This window comes from Oncorhynchus clarkii, chromosome 5, assembly GCF_045791955.1.
Source record: "Oncorhynchus clarkii lewisi isolate Uvic-CL-2024 chromosome 5, UVic_Ocla_1.0, whole genome shotgun sequence".
Taxonomy (NCBI): Eukaryota; Metazoa; Chordata; class Actinopteri; order Salmoniformes; family Salmonidae; genus Oncorhynchus; species Oncorhynchus clarkii.
The window spans coordinates 3,345,360-3,359,901 of record NC_092151.1 but is presented as its reverse complement, the minus strand read 5'-3'; the positions used below and the strand labels follow the sequence as shown (position 1 = coordinate 3,359,901).

General features: G+C 50.2%; 1 protein-coding gene across 1 annotated transcript; it reads left to right on the top strand.

Annotated features, from left to right (window-relative positions):
- The first annotated feature begins 9,716 nt into the window (after positions 1 to 9,716).
- On the top strand, positions 9,717 to 13,846 carry LOC139408262 (transcription factor Jun-like). Its single transcript, XM_071151947.1, has 2 exons — positions 9,717 to 10,088; positions 11,280 to 13,846. The coding sequence occupies exon 2, from the start codon at positions 11,417 to 11,419 to the stop codon at positions 12,488 to 12,490; it is 1,074 nt and encodes a 357-aa protein (XP_071008048.1). The 5' UTR covers positions 9,717 to 10,088; positions 11,280 to 11,416; the 3' UTR covers positions 12,491 to 13,846.
- Positions 13,847 to 14,542: the final 696 nt, after the last annotated feature.

Below are 14,542 nucleotides of genomic sequence, written 5' to 3'. Positions count from 1 at the left end.
GTGTTACAATTGGCAATTGCCATATGGCATTTGCCATATACTTTGCACGAATCAACGCCGCTTTGGGTGGTATTGGACATCGTGTACATGGTTTGTCCAATGCCAATATTTTGACATTCATTTTTGTACAAATCAGGGGGGTATTCCCTTACAGAGTCCAGGCCTCAGTCCCTTACCCTGCCAGAGTCCAGTTCTCAGTCCCTCACCCTGCCAGAGCCCAGGCCTCAGTCCCTCACCCTGCCAGAGCCCAGGCATCAGTCCCTCACCATGCCAGAGTCCAGGCCTCAGTCACTCACCCTGCCATAGTCCAGGCCTCAGTCCCTCACCCTGCCAGAGTCCAGGCCTCAGTCCCTCACCCTGCCAGAGTCCAGGCCTAAGTCCCTCACCCTGCCAGACTCCAGGCCTCAGTCCCTCAACCTGCCAGAGTCCAGGCCTCAGTCCCTTACCCTGACAGAGCCCAGGCCTCAGTCCCCCACCCTGCCAGAGTCCAGGCCTCAGTCCCTCACCCTGCCAGAGTCCAGGCCTCAGTCCCTCACTCTGCCAGAGCCCATGCCTCAGTCCCTCAACCTGCCAGAGTCCAGGCCTCAGTCCCTCACCCTGCCAGAGCCCAGGCCTCAGTCCCTTACCCTGCCAGAGTCCAGGCCTCAGTCCCTTACCCTGCCAGAGTCCAGGCCTCAGTCACTCAACCTGCCAGAGCCCAGGCCTCAATCCCCCACCCTGCCAGAGCCCAGGCCTCAGTACCTCACCCTGACAGAGTCCCGGCCTCAGTCACTCACCCTGCCAGAGTCCAGGCCTCAGTCCCTTACCCTGTCAGAGTCCAGGCCTCAGTCCCTTACCCTGCCAGAGTCCAGACCTCAGTCCCTCACCCTGCCAGAGCCCAGGCCTAAGTCCCTCACCCTGCCAGAGTCCAGGCCTCAGTCCCTTACCCTGCCAGAGTCCAGGCCTCAGTCCCTCACCCTGCCAGAGCCCAGGCCTCAATCCCTCACCCTGCCAGAGTCCAGGCCTCAGTCCCTCACCCTGCCAGAGTCCAGGCCTCAGTCCCTCACCCTGCCAGAGTCCAGACCTCAGTCCCTCACCCTGCCAGAGTCCAAGCCTCAGTCCCTCACCCTGCCAGAGTCCAGGCTTCAGTCCCTCACCCTGCCAGAGTCCAGGCCTCAGTCCCTCACCCTGCCAGAGTCCAGGCCTCAGTCCCTCACCCTGCCAGAGTCCAGGCCCTCACCCTGCCAGAGTCCAGGCCTCAATCCTCCACCCTGCCTGAGCCCAGGCCTCAGTCCCTCACCCTGCCAGAGTCCAGGCTTCAGTCCCTTACCCTGCCAGAGCCCAGGCCTCAGTCCCTTACCCTGCCAGAGTCCAGGCCTCAGTCCCTTACCCTGCCAGAGCCCAGGCCTCAGTCCCTTACCCTGCCAGAGCCCAGGCCTCAGTCCCTTACCCTGCCAGAGTCCAGGCCTCAGTCCCTCACCCTGCCAGAGCCCAGGCCTCAGTCCCTCAACCTGCCAGAGTCCAGGCCTCAGTCCCTCACCCTGCCAGAGTCCAGGCCTCAGTCCCTCACCCTGCCAGAGCCCAGGCCCCAGTCCCTTACCCTGCCAGAGTCCAGGCCTCAGTCCCTCACCCTGCCAGAGCCCAGGCCTCAGTCCCTCACCCTGCCAGAGTCCAGGCCTCAGTCCCTTACCCTGCCAGAGCCCAGGCCTCAGTCCCTTACCCTGCCAGAGCCCAGGCCTCAGTCCCTTACCCTGCCAGAGTCCAGGCCTCAGTCCCTTACCCTGCCAGAGTCCAGGCCTCAGTCCCTTACCCTGACAGAGCCCAGGCCTCAGTCCCTCACCCTGCCAGAGTCCAGGCCTCAGTCCCTCACCCTGCCAGAGCCCAGGCCTCAATCCCTCACCCTGCCAGAGTCCAGGCCTCAGTCCCTCACCCTGCCAGAGTCCAGTTCTCAGTCCCTCACCCTGCCAGAGTCCAGACCTCAGTCCCTCACCCTGCCAGAGTCCAGGTCTCAGTCCCTCACCCTGCCAGAGTCCAGGCTTCAGTCCCTCACCCTGCCAGAGTCCAGGCCTCAGTCCCTCACCCTGCCAGAGTCCAGGCCTCAGTCCCTCACCCTGCCAGAGTCCAGGCCCTCACCCTGCCAGATTCCAGGCCTCAATCCTCCACCCTGCCTGAGCCCAGGCCTCAGTCCCTCACCCTGCCAGAGTCCAGGCTTCAGTCCCTTACCCTGCCAGAGCCCAGGCCTCAGTCCCTTACCCTGCCAGAGTCCAGGCCTCAGTCCCTTACCCTGCCAGAGCCCAGGCCTCAGTCCCTTACCCTGCCAGAGCCCAGGCCTCAGTCCCTTACCCTGCCAGAGTCCAGGCCTCAGTCCCTCACCCTGCCAGAGCCCAGGCCTCAGTCCCTCACCCTGCCAGAGCCCAGGCATCAGTCCCTCACCCTGCCAGAGTCCAGGCCTCAGTCCCTCACCCTGCCAGAGTCCAGGCCTCAGTCCCTCACCCTGCCAGAGTCCAGGCCTCAGTCCCTCACCCTGCCAGAGCCCAGGCCTCAGTCCCTCACCCTGCCAGAGCCCAGGCCTCAGTCCCTCACCCTGCCAGAGTCCAGGCCTAAGTCCCTCACCCTGCCAGAGTCCAGGCCTCTGTTCCCCACCCTGCCAGAGTCCAGGCCTAAGTCCCTCACCATGCCAGAGTCCAGCCTCAGTCCCTCACCCTGCCAGAGCCCAGGCCTCAGTCCCTTACCCTGCCAGAGCCCAGGCCTCAGTCCCTTACCCTGCCAGAGTCCAGGCCTCAGTCCCTTACCCTGCCAGAGTCCAGGCCTCAGTCCCTTACCCTGACAGAGCCCAGGCCTCAGTCCCTCACCCTGCCAGAGTCCAGGCCTCAGTCCCTCACCCTGCCAGAGCCCAGGCCTCATTCCCTCACCCTGCCAGAGTCCAGGCCTCAGTCCCTCACCCTGCCAGAGTCCAGTTCTCAGTCCCTCACCCTGCCAGAGTCCAGACCTCAGTCCCTCACCCTGCCAGAGTCCAGGTCTCAGTCCCTCACCCTGCCAGAGTCCAGGCTTCAGTCCCTCACCCTGCCAGAGTCCAGGCCTCAGTCCCTCACCCTGCCAGAGTCCAGGCCTCAGTCCCTCACCCTGCCAGAGTCCAGGCCCTCACCCTGCCAGATTCCAGGCCTCAATCCTCCACCCTGCCTGAGCCCAGGCCTCAGTCCCTCACCCTGCCAGAGTCCAGGCTTCAGTCCCTTACCCTGCCAGAGCCCAGGCCTCAGTCCCTTACCCTGCCAGAGTCCAGGCCTCAGTCCCTTACCCTGCCAGAGCCCAGGCCTCAGTCCCTCACCCTGCCAGAGCCCAGGCCTCAGTCCCTTACCCTGCCAGAGTCCAGGCCTCAGTCCCTCACCCTGCCAGAGCCCAGGCCTCAGTCCCTCACCCTGCCAGAGCCCAGGCATCAGTCCATCACCCTGCCAGAGTCCAGGCCTCAGTCCCTCACCCTGCCAGAGTCCAGGCCTCAGTCCCTCACCCTGCCAGAGTCCAGGCCTCAGTCCCTCACCCTGCCAGAGCCCAGGCCTCAGTCCCTCACCCTGCCAGAGCCCAGGCATCAGTCCCTCACCCTGCCAGAGTCCAGGCCTCAGTCCCTCACCCTGCCAGAGTCCAGGCCTCAGTCCCTCACCCTGCCAGAGCCCAGGCCTCAGTCCCTCACCCTGCCAGAGCCCAGGCATCAGTCCCTCACCCTGCCAGAGTCCAGGCCTCAGTCCCTCACCCTGCCAGAGTCCAGGCCTCAGTCCCTCACCCTGCCAGAGTCCAGGCCTAAGTCCCTCACCCTGCCAGAGTCCAGGCCTCAGTCCCTCACCCTGCCAGAGTCCAGGCCTCTGTTCCCCACCCTGCCAGAGTCCAGGCCTAAGTCCCTCACCATGCCAGAGTCCAGCCTCAGTCCCTCACCCTGCCAGAGTCCAGGCCTCAGTCCCTCACCCTGCCAGAGCCCAGGCCTCAGTCCCCCACCCTGCCAGTGCCCAGGCCTCAGTCTCTCACCCTGCCAGAGTCCAGGCTGTGTAAAGAGCTTCTCAAATAAATGTTTATTCTATGTTGCCAGACACTACGTAATGAGTTGTTTGTTCCAACCTCTCTTGTCCTCAATACTCACCATAATGTATTCCACTAATATCTATAGCTCCGTAGCTACCTAACGGTTGGTAAATAAACCCCATACTGTCTTTGGGGAAACGAGGCCAAAGTTGTAGTTTTCTCTACATTATTTCTCCGTTCTTTTTGACATGTGTTTTTTGAGCAATAATTCAGCGGTGAGTTTTTTCTTCCTTGTGAATTTAGCACAGGTGTAATCACCACTCCACACCACAGGTGTAATCACCACTCCACACCACAGGTGTAATCACCACTCCATGCCACAGGTGTAATCACCACTCCACACCACAGGTGTAATCACCACTCCACACCACAGGTGTAATCACCACTCCATGCCACAGGTGTAATCACCACTCCACACCACAGGTGTAATCACCACTCCACACCACAGGTGTAATCACCACTCCACACCACAGGTGTAATCACCACTCCACACCACAGGTGTAATCACCACTCCACACCACAGGTGTAATCACCACTCCACACCACAGGTGTAATCACCACTCCATGCCACAGGTGTAATCACCACTCCACGCCACAGGTGTAATCACCACTCCACGCCACAGGTGTAATCACCACTCCACACCACAGGTGTAATCACCACTCCACACCACAGGTGTAATCACCACTCCACACCACAGGTGTAATCACCACTCCACACCACAGGTGTAATCACCACTCCACACCACAGGTGTAATCACCACTCCACACCACAGGTGTAATCACCACTCCACACCACAGGTGTAATCACCACTCCACGCCACAGGTGTAATCACCACTCCACACCACAGGTGTAATCACCACTCCACACCACAGGTGTAATCACCACTCCACACCACAGGTGTAATCACCACTCCACGCCACAGGTGTAATCACCACTCCACGCCACAGGTGTAATCACCACTCCACACCACAGGTGTAATCACCACTCCACACCACAGGTGTAATCACCACTCCATGCCACAGGTGTAATCACCACTCCACACCACAGGTGTAATCACCACTCCACGCCACAGGTGTAATCACCACTCCACGCCACAGGTGTAATCACCACTCCATGCCACAGGTGTAATCACCACTCCACACCACAGGTGTAATCACCACTCCACACCACAGGTGTAATCACCACTCCACACCACAGGTGTAATCACCACTCCACACCACAGGTGTAATCACCACTCCACGCCACAGGTGTAATCACCACTCCACGCCACAGGTGTAATCACCACTCCACACCACAGGTGTAATCACCACTCCACACCACAGGTGTAATCACCACTCCATGCCACAGGTGTAATCACCACTCCACGCCACAGGTGTAATCACCACTCCACGCCACAGGTGTAATCACCACTCCACACCACAGGTGTAATCACCACTCCACACCACAGGTGTAATCACCACTCCACACCACAGGTGTAATCACCACTCCACACCACAGGTGTAATCACCACTCCACACCACAGGTGTAATCACCACTCCACGCCACAGGTGTAATCACCACTCCACACCACAGGTGTAATCACCACTCCACACCACAGGTGTAATCACCACTCCACACCACAGGTGTAATCACCACTCCACACCACAGGTGTAATCACCACTCCACACCACAGGTGTAATCACCACTCCATGCCACAGGTGTAATCACCACTCCACACCACAGGTGTAATCACCACTCCACACCACAGGTGTAATCACCACTCCACACCACAGGTGTAATCACCACTCCACACCACAGGTGTAATCACCACTCCATGCCACAGGTGTAATCACCACTCCACACCACAGGTGTAATCACCACTCCACACCACAGGTGTAATCACCACTCCACACCACAGGTGTAATCACCACTCCACACCACAGGTGTAATCACCACTCCACACCACAGGTGTAATCACCACTCCATGCCACAGGTGTAATCACCACTCCACACCACAGGTGTAATCACCACTCCACGCCACAGGTGTAATCACCACTCCACACCACAGGTGTAATCACCACTCCATGCCACAGGTGTAATCACCACTCCATGCCACAGGTGTAATCACCACTCCACACCACAGGTGTAATCACCACTCCATGCCACAGGTGTAATCACCACTCCATGCCACAGGTGTAATCACCACTCCATGCCACAGGTGTAATCACCACTCCATGCCACAGGTGTAATCACCACTCCACACCACAGGTGTAATCACCACTCCACACCACAGGTGTAATCACCACTCCATGCCACAGGTGTAATCACCACTCCACACCACAGGTGTAATCACCACTCCACACCACAGGTGTAATCACCACTCCACACCACAGGTGTAATCACCACTCCATGCCACAGGTGTAATCACCACTCCATGCCACAGGTGTAATCACCACTCCATGCCACTGTACAGCAGACGTTATATGTCGCAAATATATATCAATGTATTTCATCTAAAAATGGCCCCACATCTGTTTTATATAGAGAGGCATACAGTACATTTAACTGTCTGGCACATATAAATAACATGAGAGAAATGTTGCCTTGAAAACTGTAATCAACTCAAGTCAAGTGTGTAAATAGATACATAAATAGAAAGAATTGCTATAAAATATGTTATGTTAAAATGTGGAGGCTGAAAGGACATTCATTTCCTATTTCAAAGTGTTTCATTACGACTAGAACTTTAACCATAAAAGTGTATATATATTTCAAAATATTTCACGGCAAGTCAAAGAAATTGAAATGTATGATTCATATCTCGCTTTGCTATTATTATTTTTTTTTTTTGGGGGGGGGGGGGGGGGGGGGGGGGGGGTGCATGTTGGTTCATAAAATATAGTGTATCAAATTGTCCAAACTCTCACAAGATTTAATTTCATGGTAATAAATAAAATGTTTGCCTTTATCCATTTCAAATTGGGAAATAACTTCTTATTTTTTTACGAGTATAAATTCAGTTTTGTGTAGCTAGTAGACAAGACCATCAGGAAACCTATTTTAGAACGTCTCTTGTTCTGATTGGTCTGATGTGATGTTTACCTCCACAACTCTAGCTATTCTGTCCAACCGAATCAGCTCCACACGTGAGTCCTGAATGTGCTAACACCTAAATTCAAGGTGGGTTGAACCTAACTATTTATTTTCTATCATGGTCGTTCTGTGAAGCAGGACAAAACGTCTGTTATCTTGACTGACCCTTGAAGGTAAAGGAAAACCTATTCGCTTTTTATAGTGCATTTCATAGGGCTCTGGTCTATAGGGAATAGGGCTCTGGTCTAAAGTAGTGCACTATATAGGGAATAGGGCTCTGGTCTAAAGTAGTGCACTACATAGGGAATAGGGCTCTGGTCTAAAGTAGTGCACTATATAGGGAATAGGGCTCTGGTCTAAAGTAGTGCACTACATAGGGAATAGGGCTCTGGTCTAAAGTAGTGCACTATATAGGGAATAGGGCTCTGGTTTAAAGTAGCGCACTACATAGGGAATAGGGCTCTGGTCTAAAGTAGTCCACTATTTAGGGAATAGGGCTCTGATCTAAAGTAGTGCACTATATAGGGAATAGGGCTCTGGTCTAAAGTAGTGCACTACATAGGGAATAGGGCTCTGGTCTAAAGTAGTGCACTATATAGGGAATAGGGCTCTGTTCAAAAGTAGTGCACTATATAGGGTATAGGGCTCTGGTCTAAAGTAGTGCACTATATAGGGAATAGGGCTCTGGTCTAAAGTAGTGCACTACATTGGGAATAGGGCTCTGGTCTAAAGTAGTGCACTATATAGGGAATAGGGCTCTGGTTTAAAGTAGCGCACTACATAGGGAATAGGGCTCTGGTCTAAAGTAGTCCACTGTTTAGGGAATAGGGCTCTGTTCAAAAGTAGTGCACTATATAGGGAATAGGGCTCTGGTCTAAAGTAGTGCACTACATAGGGAACAGGGTGGCATTTGGTACACACACATAACAATCCAGTCCAGTCCGATATTCACTGCTTCACAAAGGTTGAATAACATCCTAGAGCAGTTCACCTTCAGATGGTTTAACTAAACTAACGCAGTTGGACTGGACAACACAGCCAGCCACCCAGGCAGGACTGACTCCCTCTGGCCCCATCTGCCGCCAGGCAGGCAGGACTGACTCCCTCTGGCCCTATCTAAAGCCAGGCAGGCAGGACTGACTCCTCTCGAGGCCCCATCTAAAGCCAGGCAGGCAGTACTGACTCCCTCTGGCCCTATCTGCAGCCAGGCAGGCAGGACTGACTCTCTCTGGCCCCATCTAAAGCCAGGCAGGCAGTACTGACTCCCTCTGGCCCTATCTGCAGCCAGGCAGGCAGGACTGACTCCCTCTGGCCCCATCTGCAGCCAGGCAGGCAGGACTGACTCCCTCTGGCCCCATCTAAAGCCAGGCAGGCAGTACTGACTCCCTCTGGCCCTATCTGCAGTGTGGTGCTGGGTTAGAGTAGAGGAGTAGAGGGCATCTGTGTGTTCGTCCCTAATGGCACCCTATTCCCTATATAGTGCACTACTTTTGACCAGGGCCCTATTAGAGGTGTACTATACAGGGAATAGGATGCCATATGGGACCTGTGTTGTTGCCGATTGCATTGACCATGTCCTCAAACCCTCACTGTGTACCATAGACCTGCTCTTCCTGCTCTGATGCCTGCTGGAAAAGACCAAACCAGTTAGACTGTAGGCTACACATTGCCTATTTAGAATAGAATGAAAGTGAATGCTGTTGAGAACCAAATCCTTATCAACACGTTATTACATCTTGTGTGGAGGTGCAAAGAACATTCTCAAATGTTGTGCAACTAACAAAGTAGGCCAATAGGGTTTTATGGGATATGGGATGAGTGCAATTATCTTTATGCCGTTACTCCACTAAGGGTTATGTGCGTGTGTCCTCACTCGGGACATTTTCCCCGGTTTTGTACCAGAGCATTGAAGAGTGCCATGTAGCTACTGTTGTATGAGTATACCTAGCGCATGGTAGTGGCAATTCTAAACCAGGCAAAACCCTCTCTACACATTGCACAGTTTGCATTGTAAGCCTAGAGTTTGTGTGTTGCTGCCATGCTATGTTGCTGTCTTAGGTCTCCCTCGCTGGAGGCCTTTTGCCTTCTGGTAGGCTGTCATTGTATATAATCATTTGTTCTTAATCTGACTTGCCTAGTTAAATAAAGGTTTTAAAAAATATATATATATTTTTTTTTATATAATTCAGTGAGCAGTAGAGTTCTGCTTTTCAAAAGACCAATACAATTTCAAATGAAAGGAAATAAACCTTTGTGAAAATACTAACATCTATGCAGAGTAGTTACAGGAACTAGAGAGAGAGAGAGAGAGAGGGAGAGAGAGAGAAAGAGAGAGAGGGAGAGGGAGAGAGAGAGAGAGAGAGAGAGAGAGGGAGAGGGGGAGAGAGAGAGAGAGAGAGAGAGAGGGAGAGGGAGAGAGAGAGAGAGAGAGGGAGAGAGAAAGAGAAAGAGAAAGAGAGAGGGAGAGAGAGAGATAGAGAGAGAGAAGGGCGTATGGTATTAATCGGCCAAGCAGAAAGCCCCAGTCCAACTGACAGCGGCGGCTAGCAGACGAGGCAACGAGAGAGGCAGAAGAGAAGCCCGATTTCTCCAATGTCAACAGTCTATATTCTAAGGCAGTGAAATATATACAAATAATTAACGGGATGATGATATACATTTTTCCTGGTGAGTTTTGTTTAACACAAGGATATCAGATTCATTATTAATAGACCATCTGCCTACACACACTCGAACCGGAACACCGGTTTACAGGCAGCGTGCGTGGGTAACGTCTACGGTACGATGGATGGTATTCTGTGTCAATATCGATCGGTGTGACTACCTCGAGTCACCTTTGAGTCACTGGATTGTTTCACGTGAAGGTTTATTTCTCGAAACGCAACGTGAGTCGGCTAATCAACTAGTCATCGTACTGAACGGGCTTTCCTGTCACCACCGGGGTGGAATTGTGAAACCTTCGCTTATTGTAAGTATATTTTAAGAATGATTATGATACACTATTATATTTTAGTAATGATTATGATACACTATTATATTTTAAGAATGATTATGATACACTCAATAATAGTGTATCCTACCGTATATGATCATATGGATGTACTGTACGCTATATGATAAAATATGGTGCCAATATTCAACCTTATGCTATTCTTCTATACATTCACTCCCATAACAAGTCGTATTAAAATATAATTATTATTAGAAACTGTAGGATAAATCATTTTATTGAGAGCCTAATAGTAAAGTGGTTCTCGCTTTCATTCAAGTGTTACAGATAATACATCCCTAAAACCATACGATATATAGCCAACGCTTTTAATTATGATGTATATACGGTATAGCCAACAGTTTTAATTAGGATGTATACGATATATAGCCAACGCTTTTAATTATGATGTATATACGGTATAGCCAACAGTTTTAATTAGGATGTATACGATATATAGCCAACGCTTTTAATTATGATGTATATACGGTATAGCCAACAGTTTTAATTAGGATGTATACGATATATAGCCAACGCTTTTAATTAGGATGTATACGGTATAGCCAATAGTTTTAATTAGGATGTATATGCGGTATAGCCAACGCTTTAAATTAGGATGTATACGGTATAGTCAATAGTTTTAATTAGGATGTATATACGGTATAGCCAACGCTTTAAATTAGGATGTATACGGTATAGTCAATAGTTTTAATTAGGATGTATATACGGTATAGCCAACGCTTTAAATTAGGATGTATACGGTATAGCCAATAGTTTTAATTAGGATGTATACGGTATAGCCAACGCTTTAAATTAGGATGTATACGATATAGTCAACGCTTTAAATTAGGATGTATACGGTATAGCCAACGCTTTAAATTAGGATGTATATATGGTATAGCCAACGCTTTAAAATAGGATGTATACGGTATAGCCAACGCTTTAAATTAGGATGTATATATGGTATAGCCAACGTTTATAAATCGGATTTATGTGTAGAGGTTCCAATGATTAAAAGCGGCTTGTTGCTTTTGACTTTTGAGCGAAAGTGAAACTACAGTTTTTTACTCCCACTGTAGTCATATAAATCAAATACAATGTATCTGTTTTGGTTTTCAAATCACATGTTGAATTATATGTAGAATCTACATTTATTTTCTATTTTAACAGGTGGCCCGAATTCTTTATTGGAATATTTTTGAACAGAAAAACTTTCTTGGGAAATGTCCTAGTCTTCACAGCCAATGCCAACGGGATCATTTAAACCTTAACTAATCAGATGATGAAGATTCCGTCTCCCTGCGTCAATGACGGCTAAAATGGATACCCCTTTCTACCACGACGAAGCCCCAGGTATTCCTCACAACTTCGGACAACACCATGCAGATTACCAACGTTACCAGGGCCACAAGATGATGAGTAAGAAGGTGGCACATAACTTCTCAGGCGGTTCCCACAGCAGCTCTGACCTGAAACTGTTACAAAGCCAGCCGGGGAGCAACTGCAATATCAATCCTAATAATCTGGGAGGGATTAACAGCAACACAAACAGCTCGTTAATGCCCAGCGGCTTGTCAGATATGAACCTTCTGAAGCTAGCCTCCCCTGACCTCGAGCACCTCATCATCCAGTCTAACCAGGGCTTGGTGACGACGTCTCCTGTCCCCAACACTAACGGAGGTAACCCCTTCATGTACCGGAACAACGCCACTAACGAACAGGAGGGTTTTGCCGATGGGTTCGTCAAAGCCCTGGCGGATCTTCATAAACAGAACCAGCTGGTTGGAGCTCCCGTGTCCCCTTCCTCCTCTATGCAAGGCCCCTACCAGAGGAACATCATGTCTGCAGGAGACCTGCCCATCTATACCAACCTCAGCAGCTACAACCCGAACCACCCCAGCCATATATCATCATCCTACCCAGGGGGCCAGATGCCCGACAGCTACCCAGGCCATGGCCCCCACAGACTTGGAGGCCAGGGACCCCACCATCCCCACAACAGGGGGTTGGACGCCCCTCAGACTGTCCCAGAGGTCCCTCATCCTCCCGGGGACCCCACCTCCTCCCCTCCCTCGCTCTCTCCCATCGACCTGGAGACCCAGGAGAGGATCAAGGCCGAGAGGAAGAAACTACGTAACCGGATCGCAGCATCTAAGTGTCGTAAAAGGAAGCTGGAGCGGATCTCCAGGCTAGAGGAGAAGGTGAAGGTTCTGAAGACCCAGAACTGTGACCTGACCTCCACCGCCTCGGTCCTGAGGGAACAGGTGGCCCAGCTCAAACAGAAAGTCATGAATCACGTCACCAACGGCTGCCAGATAGCAGTGAGTTCAGCCACCCTGCAGGCCAACAGCACCAGGGACAGGGACAGCACCAACTGTTGATCAACGGACTGTACTGTACAGGGATGAGAAGTGTATTTTTTTTCTGTTGCTCTGAGTCAGTCCTCTATAAAGGAGGTAGTACCTCTACTGTACAGGGATGAGGAGTGTTGAAATGGTAAGTGAAATATGCTAACTACGTGAGTGGTTGGGGAGAATCCCACCTCTCTATGCTAACTGCTAACTACGTGAGTGGTTGAGGAGAAGGGAGAATCCCACCTCTCTATGCTAACTGCTAACTACGTGAGTGGTTGAGGAGAAGGGAGAATCCCACCTCTCTATGCTAACTGCTAACTACGTGAGTGGTTGGGGAGAAGGGAGAATTCCACCTCTCTATGCTAACTGCTAACTACATGAGTGGTTGAGGAAAAGGGAGAATCCCACCTCTCTATGCTAACTGCTAACTACGTGAGTGGTTGAGGAGAAGGGAGAATCCCACCTCTCTATGCTAACTGCTAACTACGTGAGTGGTTGAGGAAAAGGGAGAATCCCACCTCTCTATGCTAACTGCTAACTACGTGAGTGGTTGAGGAGAAGGGAGAATCCCACCTCTCTATGCTAACTGCTAACTACGTGAGTGGTTGGGGAGAAGGGAGAATCCCACCTCTCTATGCTAACTACGTGAGCGGTTGGGGAGAAGGGAGAATCCCACCTCTCTATGCTAACTACGTGAGCGGTTGGGGAGAAGGGAGAATCCCACCTCTCTATGCTAACTACGTGAGCGGTTGGGGAGAAGGGAGAATCCCACCTCTCTATGCTAACTACGTGAGCGGTTGGGGAGAAGGGAGAATCCCACCTCTCTAACCTCTACAGACACTTTGAGTTGTAGTATTAAAACAACAAGACATTTAACTTTTATTTTGCCCTCGTGCAGCCCTGAAAGTGACCAAAGCACCTCTGCTTAACAGGAGAGTATCACATGAAAACCTCTGCTTAACAGGAGAGTACCACATGAAAACCTCTGCTTAACAGGAGAGTATCACATGAAAACCTCTGCTTAACAGGAGAGTACCAGACTGACGACTGCAGTCTACAACACTGAACCAAGTAACCATTAGAAGAGTGAGGAGCGGAGGACATTGTGCCTCTAGTATACAGTTCAGTAGGTCCCGGGTGTTTGTGGTCAACAGGAAGTATAATAACTGAGAGAGTGTGAAACATCCGGGGTTCCCATCACCTCAGAACAAGAATTTCTACATTCTAGGTCATCTCTATGATTAAAAAAAAAATATGAATCAAAACACTGTTCTATGATATTTTGTATTGTCAGTTATAATTGTCATTATCTGAGTATTGCCAGGTATAATTGTCATTATCTGAGTATTGTCAGTTATAAATGTCATTATCTGAGTATTGTCAGTTATAATTGTCATTATCTGAGTATTGCCAGGTATAATTGTCATTATCTGAGTATTGTCAGGTATAATTGTCATTACCTGAGTATTGTCTGTTATAATTGGCATTACACGAGTATTGTCAGTTCTAATTGTCATTATCTGAGTATTGCCAGTTATAATTGTCATTATCTGAGTATTGCCAGGTATAATTGGCATTACCTGAGTATTGTCAGTTATAATTGTCATTATCTGAGTATTGCCAGGTATAATTGGCATTACCTGAGTATTGTCAGTTATAATTGTCATTACCTGAGTCAGATGATAAGGTTACATCTGTAGTAAAGTGTGAGTTTGACTTTAGAACAAATTACAATTAATGGTAGTGGAAGAGTCTCGTGTGGCACCTCAAGGCCCTGACTCATTCTACACTGTAGTTTGAAGTTATGGGAATTAAAGCTTTTTCCGCTGTAAAACAAAAATATAATTGGTCAAAGTATCACAATGTTGTTGATCAAATCCATCGGGCTTAATAATGTGATGTAGATAAGAGGTGCAGATTTATTTTTTTGAGTCACTTTAGTCTCTTGTCTTGGAATATATTATCTGTCTGTTTAGAGTTGTGCAATGTGTGTATGAGATGACAGCAAAACCAACCTCTTGAGACTTTCAACTCTAAGGGTTGGATACAATCCGCATTGCCAAAGTATTGCCGAATATC